The sequence below is a fragment of the Pelophylax lessonae genome, assembly GCF_965119305.1.
Source record: "Pelophylax lessonae genome assembly, chromosome: 3".
Taxonomy (NCBI): Eukaryota; Metazoa; Chordata; class Amphibia; order Anura; family Ranidae; genus Pelophylax; species Pelophylax lessonae.
Genome location: NC_138770.1, coordinates 177002418 through 177028014, shown reverse-complemented (window position 1 = coordinate 177028014; position 25597 = coordinate 177002418). Strand labels below are relative to the sequence as shown.

Below are 25597 nucleotides of genomic sequence, written 5' to 3'. Positions count from 1 at the left end.
CTGAGGTGAGATAATGTGAAGCTATTGTGCAGCCCTCTGGAGGTGTTGGGGGCCGCACTTGAGGCTCTCTATTATTTTCCAGTTGACCACCACTGCTCTAGCCTCTGCCATGTCCTGATTGAATTTGTTCTTTGTATTCATGCAGTCAGCGATACAAGTGGTGGTATAATTCTTATAGTGGTACTAAGCTCTTGTACTTCTAGACTCTGCCATCTCCTAAAGGCACCTATAATTTGCATTAGCTATGACTTTAAAGATATTAGTGGTGGCAGCCATGTTGCTTCTTATGTTTGTGATGTCCTGGCACCAGCCCTCAATTCACAAATAATCCACCCATTGTTCCCTAGCAATGTCAACATGTATCCCCCTTCGTTCTTGTTCTTGGGGATGCCTAATACACCTACTTACTGTTTTATTTAGTATACATACTGTATGTTCTGTGTTTTTTTTTTTTTTTTTAATTTAATCCATTTAATGATCTACAAACAAGTAGAATATCAGATAATAACCAATATAAACTATTTATGAGCAATAGCCATAAAAATCAATTGCAGACACACTGGAATGTATGTATTAATATGGTATTGCTAATAAATACAATTATTTTCCCATGGCTAGGAGTCAGATTAAAGCTTTCAGGCTAGATGTGATGCTGATTGTTGGCTCATTTAGAAGTAACTATGCTTCTTATAGAAAAACATTGTTTTTTTTTTTTAAGTAAACTTCAATTGTGTGGGGCCAATTAGATTTGATATAATGTTTTCTAAGCTTTTAAATGGTTCTATTACTCCTGACATACTGATTATATACTGCGTGTGTGTGTGTATCTTTATATATATATATATATATATATATATATATATATATATATATATATATATATGACAAAGGATTTCTTAGAGCACTACGTTTGATTTGTCTGACTAATATTGCAAAATAATGTTATGTCACTGCTCTGATAAGGTAAAAAGGGGTCTGAAGTCTTACCTGCTGGCTCAAAAGGGGAACATTTTAATAGGAAATTGTCACATACAAAAGGGTTCAGTCATATTGAATAGGTCTCTTCAGTGTTTTAGCACTGTGCAGTGATTGTAATTAAAGGTATATTTTGACATGCTTTCATTATAGGTATTATGTAAGTATCCAAATATAAAAAGTCACTGATTACACAAAACATTATTTTAAATCTTATTTATTAATTTTATATTTAAAATTACAAAATTCTGGTCTGCAACAGCAGTGCCAGATTGCATCCGGGCAGCATATAATAAAGCAGAATAATATTAAGACACAACAGCCACGCTTACATCTTTAAATACTTTCGATAACTTAAGTAAACTCACAGAAAATATATATCGGATTCATACATCTTTGGAATAGAACACAGACTTTCACAGCGCAGATAGGCAGAAATAACACATACAAAAAAAAAATATATATTACATTTGTAACCCATCACTTTTGTCAAACAGAGGAAATATTATCTTTCCTCATTTGGCAAACACAGGGTATAGAAAGGGGCGACCACTTCTAAAGAAAAAAATCTTTAGTAAATTGCTTAAAGCAATTTTATGTTGATCTAATTTTGTAAACACGCAGGAACCAAACTGAACAATAACTGCTGTTGGCCAGCAACAACAATTAAAAAGAAGGGACAAGGACGGAGGGAGTAGAACATTAAAATACAAAATAAATACAATATAGGGTTTTGTGGAGAGGGATAAATATATTGCTTTGCCTACTACTCGCGAGCCTCTGTGAAGTAAAAACATCACAAAAACTACCATAAAAAAGGTTGTCCATTACAAAAATCATCCCATAGCAGTCAGAGGGGCTCAAAAAATTGGAAAGCACTGTCTGATTTTTTGCTATGGGCAACCCTTCCACACCATGTTTTTTTAATAGAAGAGGCCATGTTGTTGTCATGAATAGTCCAATTTCAATTTTTAAGCCTGTGTTTTGTTAAAACGTCAAAACACAAAAGATGTGGGGTTGAGACAACAATACAGTTGTGTTGTCCATAAATAGTAACAATGCAAGGTGTTATAAAAATAAACACATAAGTATTTACATGAAAAATGTTTGGGACAAGAGTCCGGTAACTTTAAACCACTTCAAACCCCTACAGTTTTTGTAGGTATTTCTAGCAGCAAAAAGGGTTGGACTTGGCTCTCCAAAGCCAAAAATTAGACACGATTCTTCTTCCCCCAGAACATGTCCACGTGAATCCAAGTCTTAAGTCTAAGCCATATTTCACATTCCAAAACCACTTTAATCACATTAATTGATGTTGGCAAGTGTTGATGGCATCTGTTTGGTGGAGAAATCTAAGAAGGTCATCACAAGTCTTCCAGTCTCCTCCATTTTTATCAACAGCTCAGACTGGTGTGCTGGACAATGTATAGTTCATCCGAGCCCTAAATTATATATCTCTGGCTTTACAATGATCTTGTTCCAACTCCAGAAGCGCCTCATCGTTACAGACTGAACAAGGCATCCTTTGCCTGTAGACTTCAGTTGTCTGACCATCAACGAATCTTGACCATGTAAGACTTTCTCAAGTTTGAGAGTATAGCCCCAGGTATGGACAGTTTAGATAAGGATCTCAACCATTTCAGAAACATTGGAGCTTTTAGAGGAGGACACGGTTTCTGTAAGAAAAGAAAAATGTTATGAGCAAATGGTAGTTCCATTGCAAATGTAAATTGGTCACATGTTATAAGTGCAGTAAAGACAAGGGGAGGAATCCCCTATAGCAGTGGTAGCGAACCTTGGCACCCCAGATGTTTTGGAACTACATTTCCCATGATGCTCAAATACACTGCAGTGTGCATGATCATTGAGCATCATGGGAAATGTAGTTTCAAAACATCTGGGGTGCCAAGGTTCACCATCACTGCCCTATAGTAACTAGATTCCAGCTATTATTATTTTAGGCCAGGCTTAAAGTGATTGGTTATAAGGCAATGCACTCACTATTTTAAACATAGGCCTAAATGGCACTAAATTATTAAGTTGCAATAAAACTTAGGGAACCCTAACAGGTGCTTAAGGCATGCTAACGTGACCACTAGTACATCTTAAGCGTTGTGTAGTGTTGTAAGTATCATTGAAGAATGGTGAATGATAAATCTGGATCAATGTGTTTCGTTTTAAACATTTTTATGTCAAAATATTTATAATATTCAGGACACAAACTTCACATTAGGTATTTAAATATCATGCTAAAGTATTACAATTTTACATTAGTAAGATTTCAGTTGAATGCTTGATGTGTTAACTGCTGTAAAACTCAATCACAATAACAAACTGGTCATAGTAAAAGGATAAGAATAATTCAAAGTATTAAACTGGTGTGGTAATTACATGCAGTGCTATCATTTCATATGTATTTAACACACACCATATTGTAATATTTGAGATGCCAACATAGGAATAGCAGCCTGATAGACATTCATATAAAGTATCTGAGCACCCTGTCAGGCTCATAGCAAATTGTTTCTGCATGACTGGATTATGTGTCTAACTGTAATTCTTTACCCGCGTTACTTCTTCCTCTGATTCAGCCTTCACAAAGGCCTTTGAATATATAAGTGATGAAACAACCATGTGACCAGTCAGTATGTGGACACATACAGTAAAAAATGAGTGAACAATGAACTATAACAAGTATAAACAGTAGGCCTGCTGTAATCTGAAAGATTGTATCATTGCCTGTGATAGACAGACAGAATGATGCATCCAGCGCTTCTGGGCATTTGCATTGCCCTACTATGTTTCGACATCCTAAAAGGAGTACGTGGGGTCACAATGGCCCATTTTCATTGGTTGAGGGGGAGGACATTCCAGACATGCCTGTGGCTTTGGACGGTAAGCAGATAGGCTGCATCTTCTCAGAAAGAAGCAAATGGTGATGTGAAAGTATGACAGTGGTTGAGAAACTCGGGTAGTGGGAAATATGAGTCGGCCAAAAGGCTTCCAACGTTTCTTTAAACATGGAACTATTCTTAAGTTTGGTTGGATACTATAAATGAGGGATGCCCAACCATTTTGGCTGGAAATTAGCTTATAAATAGGTTAAATCTCATAGATGGAGGTCCTTAACCTCCCTGGCGGTATGATTCTTTTGGATTTTAGGTGCTGAAAGCGGTACCATTATTTTAGGTGCTGAAAGCATGTAATTCTTGTGAATGAGCAGCCCAAACCAACTGTATACATTTATTATACATATTATATATATATATATATATATATATATATATATATATATATATATATATGTATGTATACATATATTATATATATTATATATATTATATATATATATATATACGTATATATATATATATATATATATATATATATATATATATATATATAATGTATACAGTTGGTTTGGGCTGCTCATTCACAAGAATTACGTGTATATATATATATACGTATATATATATATATATATATATATATATAATATGTGTGTGTGTGTATATATATATATATATATATGTGTATATATATATATATACTGTATATATATGTATATATATATATATATACATATATTTACATAAAAAGTACAGTAAAACTGCAGGAAAGGGAACTGGGGGGTAATGTAATGTGATTTTATTTTATTTTGAACGGTATCAGTGTGTTTGGTGCATTTTACATTCGAATTTGCCGCCGGTTCCACCCCCCGGCGGACATCACGTCGCCGGAGACGGAAGCCGGGGCTCGCAGACGACCGGGAGAGAGCTCCGCCGCCGCATACCGCTCGCAGTCTTCGCTGGATCCCGGAGAAAAGGTAAGTAAAACCTCCTCCAGCATCCAGCGATCTTCTTAGCGCTACCCCGAGTGTGACTCGGGGTTACCGCTTTTGGCACTAAAATCTTACCCCGAGTCACACTCGGGAATACAGCTAGGAAGGTTAATACCCCAAAAACTAGAAGAAACAAAGATGTTTGTGTTGCTAACTAATGACTAGTAAGGCGATTCCTTTTTATTCTAACCTGCCCTACAGTTACATAGAACATAGAAGAGTGGTGGCAAAAAAAGGACCAATTAGTCCATCGAATCTGCCCTCCCTTTTTTTTTTTCTATTTTGCCTGCAAAGGCAGAAATCCATTTTGGGCCCCAATTGGTTTTAAATTTTGTTAAATTTTCCTGAAAACAATCTCAATACCATTGACAACTAAGTTTAAAAAAAAAGTTGAATTTTTTTTCCAATAACTATTAATAACATATCTTCTCTTTTATTTCCATTACTGGCTACATATAAAAATGAAAATCTGGCTGATAAGGAAACATTGATGGTAGTATTTCTGTAGCCCCAATTACATAAACCAGACCTAAAATATCTATTTTAATAGAATATGTGATCAATTTCTGCTGCTGTACTGCAGTATAGAGTATATTAGCTCTCAATTAATTCCATGATCTTTCTTTTATACATTAGCTATGCTCCCTTCCCCCTTCCTCTCAGTCTCTTGGCCTCACACCTGCATTCTGTTCCCAGCTGCATAGTTGAGATTCATTGAGATTAGTCATCACCAAGGGAGGCCAAGCCTTGGCAGGGATTGTGTGAGGAGAAAGCTCTCAGCTATGCAGGGCTCGGCACGGGCTCAGCCTGGGGGAGGGGAGGTGAGCGAGTGCAGCTTCTGCCATTGCGAAACATCAACCTTGTTCACTAGAAGAAGAGGCATTCGTCCTACCTACACATCATCCAGGCTTGTTTTAGCCAGGAATTAGTGATGAGTTGGTACCCAGGGGCAGTTTTTGAAGGGGGTGTTTAATGGAAGAAAATGCAATGTTTACAATCATGTTTATATTTCTCGTAATTCATGTGTGGTCAAAACACACCCACAGCTCATATCCATATGCTGTTTTGTGGGAACTGACATTCCTGGTATGAACTATGAAAAATCTGTAATACTACAGCCACCAGTTTTGATGAAAAGCAGGGTTCTCAGGTTTTCTCAAAAGAGGCCTAAGATTTTTTCTTCCTCAGACATCATATTGGGTAGAATTGCCTAAGTTATTCAACCATTTAGGTTCCAGTGGTCACTTCTCCAGTTCAAGTACAAAAGACTGATTTCTATGAGTAGCAAAGAAAACTCTTTCAAGTAAGCACAATTATGGCCCACAAATCTGTGGGTACAAGATGCAACAATGATGTGGCCCTTACCTAGTGAAGATGAGGTATTCCTGTCCAGAATACTCTTTGGGTCTGTTGAATACTCCGTCTGGGTGCTACCATCTTTACTGCCATGTTTGGCGTGAACAGGCAAGGTGCTCATGTTGGCAGATGTTGATTTACTTACTGGAGGACAGAAGAAAGATCAAATAAGTATTGCTGAAAATTCATCAAAAAACTCAAATACTTTATCCACCTCATATGACATAATCTGCTGTATTCACCTGGTGCTCCTTGTGATGTATTGTTTACTTGTCTTTCAACAGCTGCTGAGTTTGGGCTTGGCACAGATGGGGTGAATATAGAAGGCACAGACTTAGCAGGTCGCAGGGGGCTCTGGTAAGGTTTGCGTTGCTGTAAGACTTTAATGACTGCATCCTTCTCCAATATCTGTGCATGAAGAGCTTTGATTCTGGCAATAAAAAAAAGAACATGAATATTAGAAAGGAAAAAAAAAAGCTGTAGGAGCTCATGGCTAAAATAAATTCAACAGCTTTCAAGAAGGAAATGGATTAGACCTACCTATTCTCCATTTCTTGGTGCCTGTGGCTGACTAATAGCAGGTCCTCATTGAAGCTATTGTTTGGCGAATGGCGAGGTGAGTGGTTGATAATGGTAGTGTCGCGCTGAGCGGCTGCAGTGGCTGCAGCATCCATGGCAAACTGGCGCATAGTGCGTTCTTCCAAATACTTCTGTTCCCACTTGGTCATGTCAGCCTCCAGAGCCAGTATCCGTTCTTCCTTCTCCCTCAGCTGCTCAGAAAGGACTTGGACAGAGACTTCCGGAGAATGGTTTCCATTTTGTGACATTGGTTGTCTCTGTTGGAAGAGTTATTGGGATGAGTTTCCTTTTGTTTAGCATCATGTGGAATCACAAGACATATAAAAAAAATGTATCATGCCTAGCAGTGACATAAAACTCACCTGCTGAGCCCTTAGGTTTTTCAACTCCTGCTCCAATCTCGTCCGCAGGCGCAATTCCAGCTGTTCCCTCTTCTCACAGGCAGCCTGGAGCTGGCTTAATGCCTGCTGTAGTCTTTCCACTTTTTCCACGTACGCCCTCTTCTTGCGCAGCTCATCCTCAGTGCGAGCGGCTGTGGACTGGGCATTACTCAGAGCCTTTTCTAGCAGCTCTGCCCTTCGGCGCTGGTCCTCATTGGAACTTCGCAAGAGGCAAATTTCTCTCTCTAACTTCTCTTTCTCTAACTGCTGTTCACGGCCTGCAAGGAAGAACAAAAAGGTCATTAATAACTTCTTACCTCATATAATTTTTCGATAAAAGGTCCCTTTTTTGCTCCTAGTTACTAGCACTGTCCTTGGTTAAAAATGCATTTGGAGAATGGGCATGGAGTATCAGAGCATCTTTACTATGTCAGCTAACATTCCTTGCCGCACATGCTTTAGGTTTCATTTCAACATCGCTTCACATCTTAAAGTGCACCTGTTAGCTATTCTGTGCAGCCACACTCAACTTGCATATTGGCTGTTTCAAATGAATTTATAGGTCAAGGTCATTGCTTATTTATAATAAATGCTGCAGATTTAAGTTTAAGACTCAAGCAGGGAAGCTGTTTTTTTGTGGGAAGATCATTGCAGAAACAAACATACACCCAAGAAACAAATACAACAACGCTTGCAAATAGACTAGCCATTATATGACTAAAGAGTTTTGGGAAGATTTAAAAAAAAAAACTTCACTCTATTCACGCAGAAAAGGCCAGTGAGGTTCTAAATGATTAGCAAACACTGAGAAGGGACCCTTTCAGTATGATAAGCTGTGTACATAACCAAGAGCCCTATGAGATTTGGAGGTGTTTGCATGAGCTTTGTATGTGTGTGGAAGGACCTGAACAAGAGCATTTCTTAAAGTATGTTAAACTTGACTGCTCCTGTACTGTTCCATGAAAAGGTTAAGCAAACATTCAGGTTCCCAGGCTTGGAGCAGTTGGATAGCTGGAACATGACAGTTCAAGGATGTATATCCTGGTTGGACCAGTTCTGCCTGGTGGTGGTTCCAACTATCCCAGCAGGGAAATACACTAGAACATCGGTTTATTGTGACTGCATGTATAAAGGATCAGGAATAATACACGTTAACTGAGTGTAGATTTTTCTCAGGAAAACATCAGAAGGAATCAGAAACCCAAGCCCGATGGGTGGGTTGGAGCACTTGTGTGTCTAATCAGATGATCGGTTCTTTTCCAACATCTGACTGCTTTCCTAGGCTAAATTAGCCAAGTTTTATTATTATACGCTTGTATTATCACCATATATAAGAAATGTTGACAGTGCATAGTCAAAAGGTAAATGTTCTGCAATATTTCTACAATTTACCAATGATGAAGATAATGTGCACAATAAACTAATTTCATCATTAATGATTATAGAATGATGTGTAATTTGTAATACACATTTGGTTTTCTTTATTGCATTATGCACAGTAAAAAAAAAGGCACTATCCGGTTAACCCATGCAATGCTAATGTCTTTATTTTTTCCATGCAGTGCTTTTTTCCCCTTTCCTGTGAAGAAAAGGAGGGGGCTGGGCAGCTCGGCTACTGGAATGCGAAGAATTCAGGTCACATTGAACTCTGTTTGTTTGCTAAAGCAACATAATCTTTTCTTTAGGAAGCAGAGAATAGACACACCTCCCCTGCATCCTTAAAGGTGCATTAGGTCAAATCCCAGGTACGCAGCTCAGGCTAAAAAGATGTTTGTTTATCAAGTCCAATAAATCCAGTATTACTCATCTTAACGGCCTATTTTGACTGGTAGGGTCAATCACACCATAAGTATGAAGTAATCCCTCTTATCAAAGGGTGTTGAGAAATGATGTATTTTTAACATGGTTGAGTACTCTGCCTTTAAAGGACTTATAAAATGTAGCCTCAGATGAAAGAAACATTATAAAATAATAAATAACTAACTATTATTATTTATGAAATTATTCGCAACATTGGGAGACTTATCCTAGCTCAAAACACTGAAGAAAAAAAACATGGGGATATTTTGTGATATACAGAAAGCCATGTTGAGTTGTTGCAATGGAGAACAGCATATGATGGTCGATAGCCTAAAACAATATTTTATAATGACCTATACTGAAAATACTTATTATGTATGATATGTTATGTTAGCATAACCTTTAAATATATGATTATGAATTTTTTCTTATTGTATTTATGTGAATTAACTGGCCCACTTAATAGTCTAGTCTCAAGTATATTAACTTACACTGAGCAAGCAGTTTGGACACTGTTCCTTGACAGTCTTCCCTCTGCTCCACATTCCGGGCAGCTAGCTGTTTGTTTGCAGTTTCCAGCCGTTCTAAACAAAAAGACAATACAAAATGTTAACAGGATAGGTTCACAAAATGACAATCTCATTCAATTCTACATTCTATGGTGCTATCAAACATTCCTGTCCTCATCAAAGGGACCAATTATTTTTAGGCTCACTCTACTGATGTAGCTTACTTTTTAAAATAACCGGTCTCAAATCTGCATTTAGCAGAGTCTTATGGGATGTCTTATTTTAGAAATGATTTCAAGAGATTCCAATTAAAATCATGCTGATGAGCTATATAGGTTAATGAGTTTTGTGAGCAAAGCTCCATTGTTTTCCCCGAGCCCCTGCTGTCTGATATCTCCTGCTACACGTCTGTTTAAGACCTTGATGCTCTTAGAAGATTGAGTCCACTCTCTTAAGCCTAATATCTGTTGTAAATGGCTAACACTGATGGATAGCTTCACCGCAGCACGCTATTGTTGTAAAAGCTCCTCCTCTTTGTTAGAGATCCCTCACCTCTTAGGTCACGGTTGAAGTCCTGCATGCGCCTCATTTCTCCTTCCATCTTGGTCCTCATGGCACTTTCAAGGGACTCCCGCTTAGAGGAAGCTTTCATGAGATTTTCGTAAGCTTCAGAAATTCGCTGAATTTCAGTTTCCAGCTACAAAATCATAAAGTGAACATTAAGATTATTGGAATGATTATATGGAAAGTTTATTTAATAACAAAAAAAAAGCGATTTACAGATCAGAGTTTTGGCATTTACAATAAACTGATTGAACCTAACTTTATGAAGTTGCCATAAGACATAGATTTGTATATTGCTTTTAAAAAAGCCCCAAAGTATGCATCTGATTTATTGCAACATATCACCACACTTAGCTTAATTGCCATACATTCATAAAATTTGGTAAAATAATTCCAATGATAGGTAAGAACATCATTATAAATAAGGTCCTATGTACACAATGGCCAAGTACCAGTATATACCTATTGCAGTCAGAGCTGACTGCTTGGGGTATTTCACATAACTGTCCTAACCACAAATGTGTACAAATTCATGCAAGATTCTTTCAGTTTAATAGTTGGCAAATGCTATGCTGAGCTATGGTATTGCTTACATTTAAACACTGTCTGCAGATTCAATGCCACCTGCTTGTCTGGATTGCACATTTGCTAAAGACTGGACCCCCCCTCCCTATTTCTTACAGCCGAGGCCTTACTAACACAGCCACCTTTTCATCCCCGCACAATGGCTCATTGAAGCCGCATCAGGTCAGCTCAAGCAGAACACAAAACCCGAGCAACTGTCAGCGGCCCTGAGCTCTACGTGTGCCTCCAACAAATGTCTCATAGCTGGCCCATTGTGCGAAGATCCCTCGCAGCTGTTAAAGGGGAGACTATAGAGAAGGGGGGTTGCAAAGAAAGTGAAAGAGATGACAAAAAACGAAAGACATTCCACCCTCTCTGACCAGCTGGGGAACCTACTACAATACCCTGTTTGTTAAAAGGATTCGTGTTTTGGACTCTGATGTGTTTTCCAATGTTTATGGGTTGAGACTGTGTGTTGTAGAGGCAGCTGCTAAATTCCAATTGAGTTACCTGCTGCACTTGCTATACATTCCTAAAGAACACCCATAGCCTTTACAAAATGATGTTTTTATATATACATCTCCTTTACCACACCAAAGACTGACTGTCACTTTAAAACATTTATTAAACAGTGGTGTCAGGGGTGATTTTTTAGCAAGGTTAAGGAAAAGGACATGGATCAACAAATCAGACTCATTTTTAAACCCTCTATACAACAAGGCCAGCTTAAATGTGATTGGTTGCTATATCCATTTTGCACCCTTCTACTTCAATGTCTACATAGGTCCTTTTCTCTTACCTTCTGGATCCTTACTGCTTTCTCACTGTAACTCTCAAGTTCCCGACGTAACTTTTCATTCTCTCGCAGTAGAGCATCCATTCGTGCCATGTGTGTTCCTGCTGCATTAAAAGGTGCCATCTGCCCATAGTGTAGGTTTGGATCTGGCATCGGCCTGCAAGAAACATGAACGCTCAAGTTTAGATATCACAAGCAAGCAGAAGTCTCAAAGCAATAATAAGGTGTAGTTTTGTGATTAAATATAAAAACGATAAAAGGTACTTGAATTCCTACTATAGTTGATGACTGATGGTTCTTAAAGCCTCAAATGAACCAACATGTTTAGGTATACATTGGACACATTTTATAACACTTATTGAAAGATTAACTTTAGAGCTGAATGCAGGACTTGTACAGTCTTGCACTCTCTACACTACTGGAACATCTATCATTCTGAATCAGTATTCAGAAGCATCAGGCACACATCCAAAAATAATGCACTAACTTCTAAAAATAACCAATACTAGATCATACAAGACAAGTTTTCTCTACTAAACCTTTACACTTTCTACATGATTGTGAATGTTGAAACTGGAATTTGTATTGAACATAAGCACAGGAAATCAATAAGTATATGAATTTCCTGTAAACACTATTGATCTGGCTTATCCAGTATCTGCACCTTATGATCAAAATGCCATTCCAGATTCCAATGCCTGGAAAGGAAGATGTTAGGGTTAGGTGTGCTGCCTGAAGCCAGGCTCATAGGCAATTCTTTTAGACTCAACTGCCTAGAACTTGAGGAATTCATGATGTCCTATCACAATGGAACTGGTATTTCCGTTAATGGATGTTGTTGCTGCCAAAGGGGTTACAAGAATTAACATGGGAACAGATTCTTTCATTGTGAGACTGGACATTTTTCTTAACCATTATCTTCCCCCCACTAGCTTTCGGAGCTACTTCCTGTCTCTGTCTATCTCTTCCTGTGTGAACAATACAGAATTGTTGCAACCTAGCCAGACCAATGTTTATTGTCAGGGATCTCCTAAAAGTCAAACACACCAGAGTTAAAAGGGATTTTTTTAAAACCCCATTTAAGGCAGCTATTAATACTATGTCAGACCTACTACGTGTGTAAAAACATCTCCATGTGCAGATCTACAGAGAACAAATTCTGTGCGCATGTTATCTGTTCTCTTCTGAAATGCTTAATATAGATGGTGGGATTAAGACTCCAGTTTACATTCACAAGTAGCATGCCATGAAACCGCTAGCAGCAGAACTTTTTCAGCATGCTGAACACGTTCTGAAATGGTCAATTAACAGCCAAACAAAATTTTTAAAAAGGCTTTGCTGTCCAAAGGAATTTTGCAATGAAAAGACGTCAAAGTCTGAAACATGTAGCAATGGCAATGAACTGACCTAAATTGTAACTTTAGCCTTTATTGTTGTACATGTATGTAGTTAAATTAATGGATGCCAGAACAAATCTAGACATTAAAAGACACATAGGGGGAGATTTACTAAAACTGGAGAGTGCAGTATCTAGTGCAGCTCTGCATAGAAACCAATCAGCTTCCAGGTTGTATTGTCAAAGCCTTATTGAACAACCTGAAGTTAGAAGCTGATCGGCCACCATGCGCAGCTGCACCAGATTCTGGGTGCTCAAGTTTTAGTAAATCTCCCACCTAGTCCGTCAAAAAAGCTCCTCTACTGTACATTACAGCGTAGAGGCAAAATAATTATATGTTAAGTATCTGTGCTCACCTGATTTCAGGCTGATGGTACAGAGGGAGGTCTCCTGAATAGCGCCTCTGCTCTGATGCATAACCACTGAGATTAGGGTCAGGATGGTTGTAACTTGAGTAATCAGGAGGAGCATTCCTATATTGCATTCCTTCTTCCTGTTGTCCACGAGCTACTGAAAGCTGGTACTGTCTTGAGAGCTGGGGAAAGCTATGAGAGGAGGTCATAAGGTTTTGCGGTTTAGCACCATTGCGCTCTAGAGACATCTGCAGCAACCTTTCACTCAAAGACCTAACATGGCCATGCCTCAGCTCCATGAGTGACTGGTCTTGGCGTGGAGGAGCATGCTCTACCTTCTGAATATTTTGAGCTGCATAGTATTGAGACAAGGCAGCTTTGGCTTCTTCGTAGGTTGGAAGCTCCTCACCCTTATGGTGGTACTCATGAGCTTTATACATAGGATTCTCCAGGTAGAAATGGTCACAATGGTGTTCCTGCCCTTGAGGCTCCTGCCTTGTAGAAGGGCTACCCTGCATCTCCTCCTGCTCAAGGCTTTCCAGGGATGATCTTGGGCTTCCACTGCCCCCTCCAGCCCGTAAGGCCTGTTGCTGAATAGCTAATAAAGTACGATTTTCACTCAGGTTTCCATATCTCAGTTGCTCCTGGATAAGACGGTGAAGAACTGTCCCAGATGAATCCTCTGCGGTTCTCATCCTTGCTCAAAAAAGAAATAATCCCACAAAAGGATGATGAGCTATCAATACTGGACAATAATCCTTTCTCCAAACCTTCTGATCTATGGAACTGTTGTGAGGGGCCTGTGAAAGAAAAAGGAATACAGGTTTAAGGATATTTATTGTGATGGGAATAATACATATAGACCTACCATCACTGGTGCATCTAACAGAAATCCATTAAAATGTCCTTCATGTTTTTCCCCTTTCTTTTGCTTTACAAAAGGTAAAAAAAACTACATAAGATCAGAGACTTCCTAGCACATAGCTTAAGGCTGAAGGATCTTGATTATTAGTGAGTATTCAACTGAAATTGACATGAAAGGACTGACCTTGATGGCACCTTGTTGTGGTTAATTGCACATACCTTTCTACTACTCCTGTCCCTTAACTCCTGCTGTTTCACAGCAACCTGGAGAGGTAAGACTTTTGCCCTGTTTTGTTTTTAGAAGGAGGAGGGGGCTGTATTAATGATTGGAATGTTTCCCTCCTCTTTCTAAGTAGATAAAGTCCAGTATGTCTCTGGTATGCCCCCCTGCAGCTTCTGTTTTGGAGCCCTCCCATTGAAATCCAGATATTAGTTGAAGTTGAAAAGAGATTCACACAGCAATGTGGACCACAATGAGCTGGAATTGTGGGAATTCTTCTATAAGCATTAAGTAGTTTGCAATCATTTTTTTTTACTTTTCTTTACAAGCAAACCTTTCAGGTTTTCAGATTTGTACTACAACCTTTGTACCACTATATTGCCACCAATTGGTAGCTGTGGGTTAAATATACATGACTTTCCACATTCTACAAATTGCTGCATATTACATCTTTCCAGGATGACTTTATTGGCCACAAACCTGTGGCTTTTCTTGCTCCCTTAACGCACAAAGACTGTTTTTTTTTCCCGCAGCGTAGGAGAAGCTACCACCTCACAAATATCTAAGACATGACATCACCGGGCCCTTTGTGTTGCAATTGACATTCTTTGTGGACTGCAGTCCTGCCACAAGTGTACAAAAGCTTGTGCTAAAAACAAGAACAATAACAAAAATACCCCATTGAATTCCTTCGCCATTGCCAGGGGTGACCAAACACCTGCATAGCTTCCCATTCAAGAATGCGCTAAGCTTAACCCTATCCAGGACAACCGTAAAAGAAAGCACGCCAAGTAACTAGCTACATATACAATGCCATATAAACACTTTTTACAAGGGCAGCAAGCACACTAAGCACTCAGATAAAAAGCTACATGTCAGCAACTGGCCAGTCCTGCCCGTTAACCTAAGCAGAATCAGTAGCAGGAATTCCAGATCTAACTATTATAGAAGTACCTGTGGTATACAGTATGTATATAGACAAAAATACACACTGAAGTATACATACCATTGAAATGCATATATATATATATATATATATATATATATATATATATATATATATATATATATATATATATATATATATATATACACACACACACACACACATAAAATCATATAGAAATGTATGCTGTATATGTATATAAACATGCATGCACACTGGAGTATATATAATATAGAAAGGCATGCTATAGGGGTGTATATAGAGCCATTATAAATAATATAGAAATATATGCTGTATATGTATATAAGCATACATGCACATTGCAGTATATATAATATAGAAATGCACGATATATAGGTATATAAACATACATGTACATTGGAGTATATATAATATATAAAGTCATGCCATATGGGTGTATATATATATATATATATATATATATATAGCCATTAAAAATAATATAGAAATGTATGTTGTATATATATATAGATATAAGAATACATGCACATTGCCGTGTATATATATATATATATATATATATATATATATATCATAGAAATGCATGCTATAGGGGTGTATATATTACCATTATAAATAATATAGAAATGTATGCTGTATATGTATATAAGCATACATGCACATTGCAGTACATATAATATAGAAATGCATGGTATTTATGTATATAAACATATAAGCACACTGGAGTATATATATAATATAGGCAAGACATATAAATACATACATACACATATTATATTTAAAGAGAGAGTGAGAAGCTCATATAGACATTGATATATACATAATATAGAAATGCATGCTATATAGGTTATAAACATACATACACATTGGAGTATATATTAAATATAAAGGCATGCTATATATATATATATATATATATATATATATATATATATATATATATATACACACACAGTATATATTTAGAGAGAGAGAATGGGAGCCTCAAATAGACATTGGTGTATACATAATATAGAAATGCATGCTGTATATGTATATAGACACACACCTCCATTATAAATCTTATAGGTAAATGCATTATATGTATATATACAGACACTGGGGATTCCGTACTGTCCTTCTATTGGGTGATCATGAAGATGTTGGTAAATACGTAAAGTAACATATGTCAATGAGATTGTAGTGTGATACATAGCCATGGAGCATAGTGTGCACCTTGTATGGATACATTGTTGCACATATGATGAATGTATTAGTAAATATAAAAGGTAACATGTTGAGTATGGTGTAGTAGGGTTGTCCTTCTACAATCAGCCCTGTGTGCTTTCTATCATCCATAGGTGAAGGTGCCCATAGGGATGGCTGGGTGGTGAGCAGGCACACGTGTAGGGGCCATCCATCCATCCATTGACAATGGGATCCCAGTGCAGGGTCCAGTGACAGACATGTATCGGTGATGAGGATGCCAGCGATCATTGACTCACCAGCTCATATCCTATGCGGACTCCTAGCATGTGACCAAGTCCTCGGTGCAGTCAGTCCTCAGTGTGCGGAGCAGGCTGTGTTCTCCTGGAGAGCTGTGATCAGAGTGTGTGCAGGCTGATAGCAGCGGCCAGCCTTCTCTCCTCTCTCTCTCTCGCTGTGCTATGCCAGGAATGTGAGAGTTTCAGGCTCCCCCTGGGATAAAAGCAAAGCATACAAAACCTACAGCCTGGACCGCCCCATTCCCCGCCCCTCTCAGGACTGTCATCTCCGCCTCTAATCACTTTCTCCAGGAGCTGCGCTTACCGGGACAGTCCACTAGGGGCGGCATTACAGCCGTTTGCTGTACACGGAGCGCTGAGGCTGCACAGGCAGACAATGGGTGACAGCAGTGACACTTGTATGATGGGACAGGGATGTGAGCCTAGCACGGGGGTCACTGTGTATGATCTGTGTTCACTAATGTCCATGATTCCTTTTTTTTGCATTATCAGTTACATTTTTGGGACAGGCTTTGGGTCAGAGTTGCCAACTGTCAGTAAATTTATGAATAGTTTGTAAAATCCATTATTTTTTCATCTGTCCGTGAACGTCCGTTATGGATATGAAGACTGCGTGTCAGTAACGGACATTCATGGACAGATACAAAAATTACGGATTGTACAAACTGCTGGTAAATTTACTGACAGTTTGTAACCTTGGATTTGGGGTGTATCGCCTTCCTCTGCCGTCCAATCGGTGCTGGGCACTCACAGGGCATTTGTATGATGTTAATCTATTGCTGCCCAGAAAACGCATATGTGCCGCGACAAACAGAATGGGCTTTAACCACTTCAGCTCTGAAAGATTTACCCCTCTTCCTCAACAGGTCATTTTTTGCAATACAGCATTGCGTTATTTTAACTGAAAATTGCGCGGTCGTGCGACACTGTACCCAAATAACATTTATGTCCTTTTCCCCCACAAATAGAACTTTCTTTTGGTGATATTTGATCACTTCTACAGTTTTTATCTAAACAAAAAAAGACAATTTTGAAAAAAAAAAAAAAACATTATTTTTTACTTTCAGCTATAAAACATATTCAATGGAAAAATTTAAAAAATCTATTTTCATAAATTCAGGCCAATAGGTATTCTACTGCATATTTTTGGTAAAACAAAAAAAAAATCCCAATAAGCTTATATTGATTGGTTGGCACAAAAGTTAGGATATAGAAATCAGAATACAGAATGATCTGAACAAAATAATGGAGTGGGCAACTACATGGCAAATTAAGTTTAATGTGCAGAAATTCACTTGGGGGCTAAAAACATAAACCCAAACTACTCACTAGGGGGGGGGGGGACCTCTGGGGGAATCAAGAATGGAGAAAGATCTGGGGGTCCTAGTAGAAGACTGAGCAATAGCATGCAATGTCAAGCTGCAGCTACCAAAGCCAGCAGAATATTTGGATGCATGGAAAAGGGGATATACTCCAAAGATAAAACTGTAATCCTGTCACTTTATAAAACCCTGATCCGGCCACATCTGGAGTATTCTGTCCAGTTCTGGTCACCAATTCTCAGGAGGGATGTGTTGGAGCTGGAGAGAGTCCAAAGACAGGCAACAAAACTAATTAGGGATTGGAGGACCTTAATTACAAGGAGCAACTAAAAGTGCTAAATTTATTCTTGCTGGAAAAGAGATGACTGAGAGGGGACATGATAGCGATTTACAAATACCTCAATGGTGATCCCAGCATAGGAAAAAAACAATTCAGTCTCAAGGAGTGTAAGAGGACACGGGGCCACACAATGAGATTAGAGGAGAAGCGGTTTAGCCTTAAGCTGCGTAGGGTTATTTTTGCTGTTAGGGCGGTAAGAATGTGGAACTCTTTTTCACAATTGGTGTTATAAGCGGGGAGTATTGATACTTTTAAAAGACTCTTGGATGTGCATCTCAAAGAAAAATATGCAGGAATATGGGAAATGATTATTGTCACTGACACACACACACCTACACAGGTTGAACTGGATAGGCTATTGTCTTTATTCAACCTTAAAGCGGTTGTAAACCTAAAAAAAAAAAAAAAAAAACAAACCCTGCAAGACAAAGGCATAATGAGCTAGTATGCATTGCATACTAGCTCATTATGAATTACTTACCTTAGAACGAAGCCCCGACACGGACCCCCAGACACCGCTGTGGGAGCTGACATGATCCCTCTGCGTTTCTTCCGCCGGACCTTCAGAGCGCATGTGCCGCTCGCGTGAGTGACTGCATGCAGTGCAAATATCTCCTAAACCGTGCTGGTTTTGGAGATATTAATTGTACCTACAGGTAAGCCTTATTATAGGCTTACCTGTAGTTAAAAGTGGAAAAAAGCGGTATACTACCGCTTTAACTTCAATGTAGTTACTGTATGTAGCTATGTAAGTTACAGTGTCTACAAACTATGGGCTATAATTATGGAATTTTTATTTATTGATTTTTTTGTACTAGTTATGGTGGCAATCAGCAACTTCTAGCAGAACTGCGACATTGTGGGGGACAAATCGGACACTAAGTGAAACTTTTGACACTTATTTGGGAACCAGTAACACTAATAAAGTGATCAGTAGGAATGGGCCGAAAACCTCGCTGTTTGGTTCGGACCAGAACATCTCAAACAGGGAAAAAGTTCTAGCAAACATGCAAACTCTATTAAAGTCTATGGGACACGAACATGAAAAATCAAAAGTCTTCATTTTAAAGGCTTATACTGTATGCAAGTTATTGCCATAAAAATGTATGGGGACCTGGAATTCCTTTTTTTTTTAAAAAGGATAGTAGGAGCAGTGATTTTATTGATGCTTAAAACGAAACAATAAAAATGAAAAATTCCTTTAAATATCATGCATGGGGGGTCGCCTTAGTCTGTCTGTAAATTGTCACCTAACAGGGGGGCCCCCAGATCCTGGCCCTCTCCTTTGTGAATGGGTATCGGGTACATCGTACCCCTACCTATTTATCAAAAACTAAGAAACACAGGAAGCAGTTTTTGACAAGTCCTTTTTTAATAAATAAAAAATAGTGTCCCTTGATGTAAATCCATTGTTACTCACGATGCCTGCTGGACCCGAAAAATAGAAAAAATAAAAACCGCACCGCCTCTTGGGAGGCATCCTGCCATCTGCCCGATCTGCGGTTTGACAGTTCTTAGATAGCTTGATGTCACTGGGTGACGTAGCCAGGTGACCCTGCCCCTTGCCCATATAAGAACAGTCAAAGCACAGATCGGGCAGATGGCGGGACGCCTCCCAAGAGGTGGAAGCGTTTTTTTTTTCTTCTATTTTTCAGGTCCGACAGGCGTCGTGACTGACGATGGATTTACATCGAGGGATACTATTTTTATTTTTTTAATAAAGAGCTTGTCAAAAACTGTTTCATGTGTTTCTTACTTTTTGACACTTTTTTTGGTGAATGGGTAGGTGTACGATGTACCCGATACCCATTCACATGGGGGGGAAGTCGGGATCTGCGGCATCCTTAACAACAGATGTGTCATCAGCTGTCAACAGGTTTCCACGCTGACAGCTGAATGAAAAAAAAAGACATTGCCGGCAATAAATAAAAAAAAAAAAGAAAAATGGCATGGGGGCGGGACCACCTGGCGACGCCACCTTTCGATGTCACTGACCCAGCATGCACCGTTATTGACAATGGATTTACATTGGGGATATTGTTTTATTTTTAAAATGTAATTGTCAAAAACGTTGTGTGTGTTTTTATTATTTGTTTTACACTTTTTTGGTGAATAAATAGGGGTACTAATCATTTACATAAGGGGGGCTCGGATCCGGGGTCCCTCTTGTTAAATGGGGCTTCCAGATTCTGATAAGCCCTCCACCCGCAGACCCTGACAACCACAGCCCAGGGTTGTTGGGAAGAGGCCCTTGTCCCCATCAACATGGGGTCAAGGTGCTTTGGGGTGGGGGGGGGGGGGTCTGAGCACTCGCTTGTCCCCCCCCCCCCTTCCTGACCTGTCATTTTTTTTTTTCATTTTTTTTTTATCTGTTGTGCCGGGAGCTGGCAATACATATATAGGAATTCACAAGCTTTTTTTCAACTCTATCCATTAAGATGATGCATCCCTACCTGTGACCTGATGCATGAGAGCAATATTCATAATCTCCTCAAGAAGCTGTTTTGATACAGTGAAACGTGTTGAGACACATTTGGATTTTGCTTGCTGTACATGTACAGTTTAAGTATATTATTATTATTATTATTATTAATATATAGTATTTATATAGCACCGACAGTTTATGCAGTGCTTTACAACTTGAGGGTAGACAGTACAAATACAATACACTTTAATACAGTAGGAATCAGAGGGTCCTGCTCGTTAGAGCTTACAATCTAAGAGTATATATAAATATGTATGTTTTTTAACTATTATCTAAACAAATAGAATTTTTTTAATAATCCTTTGTGTTATCTTGCAAAAAAAAGCCCTACTACCATTCTATACTGCTTTTCAATTAAGTTAATGAGGGTGTGGTGCAGTGTATGAAGACTGGAACATCCACTCATTATCACTTTTATTACTTTTGATTTTTCATGTTCGTGTCCCATAGACTTGAATGCAGTTTGCATGTTCGCTAGAACTTTTTCCCTGTTCGAGATGTTCTGGTGCGAATCGAACAGGGGGGTGTTCGGCCCATCCCTAGTTGTGTACACCAACACTTCAGTGGCACCACTACACTGTGTTATTCACAAGAATCACAACACTACACTGACTGCACTAAACTGACTGAACACACAATCCACTAACTACCTGCCTAATCACCACTAATGCCTCGTACACACGTGCAGATCGTCGGCCGAACGATCGGCCGTCTTTTGTCCCCGGGCTGTCGTGTCTGTTGAAAAGTGCAAAAGACTGCACAAGAATTTTGTCCGCCGACTACAGCCGACTGCAGAAGTGATGTCATGTAATGGTTAACTTTCCCTGTGTTTTTTCTTTTCTGAGCATGCCCAGTCTTGCAAATCTGCTGTCTGTCGGCCGAATTCTGTATTGACTGGCGAACAATCGACCGCTCTGGTGTCGGCATACAAAAATTTTAATGCTTGCACGACAGATTCTTTTCGGCCGAAAGTGCGCTGTCGGCTGTCGGAAGCATCATACTAACAAGCCGAAAATCGGCCGACAATCTGCACGTGTGTACGGGGCATTAGGCTGCCATGTAAGCAGCAGCCTTATATAGTGTGGGGCGTGGTCTTAGCCCCTGAACCATGACCGACCAAAGCTACGCTGCCTTTGGCCAATCAGGGCTCTGAGAGGACATTGTGTTGTGATTGGCCAAAGTATACAGATCAGGTGCATGCTTTGGCCAATCATCAGCAATCAATGCGCTGTGAGATCGCAGTGCATTATGGGGCTCTTGTCGGTGGGTGAACTTCCCGATGAGCGCCCCATTTGTTTGTGCGTTCAGTAAACACACAAACACCCGATGTTTGAGTCTAACTTACGTGTGGGAGGTGCTTGTAATACGGGAAGGCAGAGATCCATGTTTCTTTGCAGGAACACAGGATCAATACCTTCCCTGCTGACAGAACGGAAGTCTGCCTTGTTTACATTGGCAGACCGCCATTCTGCTTGTGTCCCGAACAATCGGTGGGTCCCGGTGGACATCAAGTTTGCCATACCCGCTGATTGGCTCCTAATGTGTACAATCACAACGTTATTCTGCACAGGAGAGCCACCTTGTCACTGTATATTTACAGTATACAGCTGGCAAGGGGTTAACGCTCATACACTGTATATATGTGTCCATGGACAGCTGAGCTTTCTGTGCTAACAGTGCACTCCCAGCACAGTGACCTAGCTATCAAAGAGAACCCTGGGTCCAACTAATGATCCGGAGTCTGCGGGACCAGATCGCAATTATGTGACCACTGTCACAGCCAATCACAGTGATCACAGACCCTATTATTGGGACACTGAGGCAGGGTGGGAAGGGGCTATGAATTACACCTATAGAACTACAATCACCTTAAGCATGATGAATGTTCACAACACAAAGGGGTCTGTTTATTAATTACTCAGAATTTCTACAATTTTCATTCATTTTCTAATAGAATTCTATGTGAAAATGAGTAAATCCCAGGCTAAAGTTGTGTGAATCTTGAGTGAAAATTTTTTTTTTAAATAAATCTTCAAAGGGAGAAATGCTAATAAGGACATTGCTGCCACACAATTAAAGGAGAAGTACAGCCAATGCTGATCTGGGTGTACTTCTCCTGTGGATCACAGTTTGTTCTGTACTCCTGTGGCCCATTTTCAGCAGACAGCGGGCTGAAATCTGCTGTTGGTTGACGTCACAGAGCTAGTCTAGGCTGGGGTAAGCTTGTGAGAATGAAGTCGGGAGAGCCTGAGCCAGCCGCTGACAGACCGACAGTCACCAGCTCTCTGCTCATGGAGCCCTGAGAAACCAAGCGATCGGCGGTGTTTGATCACTCAGTTCTCAGTCTTAGAGCTGGCGGGAGACAGATGCAGCATCAGACCGATGCTCCATCCACCTAAGTAAGTATGATTCTGGAAAGAAAAAAAAAAAACATACTTCTCTTTGAAAACTGTTATTACAAAAGGCATTGATAGTGCAAATATAATAAATAGAGGGATCAATTGATGCCTATAGGGATGTCCCTGAGCCCACTGATTTTGACATTGTTGTAATATATTTTATCTTTTAATTACATAATGGGGTATTTTGATCTTTTTTTTTGCCTATTTTTGTATCTGTTGCATTAATGCATTTTTGGTTGTATGGCGGCAACCTCCCTATACCCATTGCTCTCTTTTTGGTCTTTTTTTATCAATGTTTTTACCCAAGATTCACACAACTTTCATCCTTTTCTAACTGAGTCTTAAGTGAAAAGCAAAAATGTATTATTGCCAAGAGACAAAAATGTTATTTTTGTATGCATCAATAAATCCAAAGAATGAATGAATGGAAATTGATAGTGCAACTGTGAGAAATGGAGGAATGGATACATCGATAGTGTAAGTATATTAGACTGATGGATATATTGACAGCACAAATATAATAAACAGAGGGGTGAATTAATTACAAGTATATTAGGTTGAGGTATGGATACGTTGATAGCACAAGTAAAATAAGTAGAGGGCATGATACGTTGATAGCGCAAGTATGATAAATGGAGGTATTGATACATTGATAGCGCAATTATAATAAATAGAGGAAATGATTAATTGATAATATAAGTATAATAAATGGAGGGGTAAATACAGTAATTGTGCAAGTATAAAAATATCGGAAATGATACATTGATAGTGCAAGTATAATAAATAGAGGGATGGCTTAATTTATAGTGCAAGTATAATAAATAGAGGGAATGATACATTGATAGTGAAAGTATAATAAATGGAGGAAGTGATACATTGATAGTGGAAGTATAATAAATAGAGGGAATGATACATTGATAGTGAAAGTATAATAGATGGAGGGATGGATACATTGATAGTGGAAGTATAATAAATAGAGGGAATGATACATTGATAGTGAAAGTAATAGATGGAGGGATGGATGGATACATTGATAGTGGAAGTATAATAAATGGAGGGATGACTACGTTGATAGTGCAAGTATAATAAATAGAGGGATGGATACATTGATAGTGCAAGCAAGTATGATAAATGGAGGTATGGATACAATGATAGCACAAGTATAATAAATGGAGGAAGTGATACATTGATAGTGCAAGTATACTAAATTTAGAGGAAATGATGCATTGATAGTGCAAGTATACTAAATGAATGGGAAATTATACATTGATAGCATAAGTATAATAAATAGAAGAAATTGTACATTGATAGTACAAGTATACTAAATATAGAGGAAATGATACATTGATAGTGGAAGTATAATAAATAAAGGGATGTATTCATTAGTGCATACAGGGGCATCTCTGAGCCTACTGGTTATGGAAATGTTGTCATGTATTTGATTTTTTAAATACATTTTGTTTTGTTTTTTTCTATGGAAATCACTGATTTATTGCCTATTTTGTAACTTTTCGCAGTGATATTTTTTTTGATTGTGTGTCAGCAACTTCTTTATTGTCATTTCTCTCTTGGGGTCTTATTTTCAATGTTTTCACCCTAGATTCACTAAATTCCACAAAAGATTATATTAGAAAAATGGCAAAAGTTGTATGACTCTTGGGTTAAAACAATAATAAATAGATCCCTTTGTGTTTTAAACATAGATCACAAAACCCTTTGTAAAATAGACACATTTAATTAGCATCATATAACTCATATAGAGAATACAGCCAATATGAGTGCATTATTCGCTGTGACCTATTGTCTGCCTTTGCACTGAAAACCTTTGTTATTACTATTTCTGTCTTTGTGTTTGGAATGTATATTGGGTTTGGGAGTTCCTCTTCCTGTATGAATTCAGCCATTACAATATCACTGAAGTGCTTTCATGATATATGCCCCATCAGTGAATGCATTGCATGTTCAAGTTATACTTCCAGTCTCAGGAAAAATAATAATATCCAGTATTTATCTCAGCTGTCTTGTGCTAATTATTATCACACCATAAAATGGCTCACAACAGTCTTGTACCTGCAGGCAGCTGGTACCACTATGAAGCTGGAGATGAATTATACTGGCCCATTAACACCTCTCTGTGCACAATAATGTGTATTTGTTCATGCGGTGACATACATTCCATTGTGGCATACCACTTACACCTATGTACGTACATTGCAGCATGTTTTATAAAGCACAGGCATCAGCGTGATCGGGCCCTTATAGTTTCACTTCAAAAACACAATAAACTGCAGTACATAGATGTTGACCAGCCACAGATTTAAGCATACTGAAAATTCATTTTGAAATACATAAACATGTTAAAGCTTTTATGAGAGTGGTTGGGTTTAGATTTCTTTAGACTGGTAGAAGGATGGTGATGAAAAACTACAACCCTTAAGA

The 25597-nt window shown here is 38.7% G+C and overlaps 1 protein-coding gene across 2 annotated transcripts; it reads right to left on the bottom strand.

Moving 5' to 3' along the window:
- Positions 1 to 1176: 1176 nt before the first annotated feature.
- AMOTL2 (angiomotin like 2) lies at positions 1177 to 16630 on the bottom strand. 2 transcript variants are annotated; one of them, XM_082249622.1, is made up of 10 exons: positions 16610 to 16630; positions 13117 to 13913; positions 11368 to 11521; positions 9993 to 10137; positions 9423 to 9515; positions 7114 to 7409; positions 6713 to 7008; positions 6415 to 6602; positions 6182 to 6316; positions 1177 to 2651 (listed from the first exon to the last, which is right to left on the bottom strand). In XM_082249622.1, exons 2-10 carry the CDS (start codon positions 13806 to 13808, stop codon positions 2593 to 2595), a joined length of 2058 nt encoding a protein of 685 aa, XP_082105748.1. In that variant the 5' UTR covers positions 13809 to 13913; positions 16610 to 16630; the 3' UTR covers positions 1177 to 2592. The 2 variants fall into 2 exon arrangements, with proteins under 2 accessions (XP_082105748.1, XP_082105747.1); XM_082249621.1 differs by lacking the exon at positions 16610 to 16630 and adding an exon at positions 14197 to 14252.
- Between the last annotated feature and the right edge of the window lie 8967 nt (positions 16631 to 25597).

Bases quoted from the DNA above. Each gene is read 5' to 3' on its own strand.
- AMOTL2 (XM_082249622.1), bottom strand. From the start codon at position 13,808: ATGAGAACCGCAGAGGATTCATCTGGGACAGTTCTTCACCGTCTTATC. The intron at 11,522-13,116 runs GTGAGCACAGAT...TGTTTCTTGCAG, and splicing joins TACCATCAGCCTGAAATCAG to GCCGATGCCAGATCCAAACC. The intron at 10,138-11,367 runs GTAAGAGAAAAG...ATGATTTTGTAG, and splicing joins AAGCAGTAAGGATCCAGAAG to CTGGAAACTGAAATTCAGCG.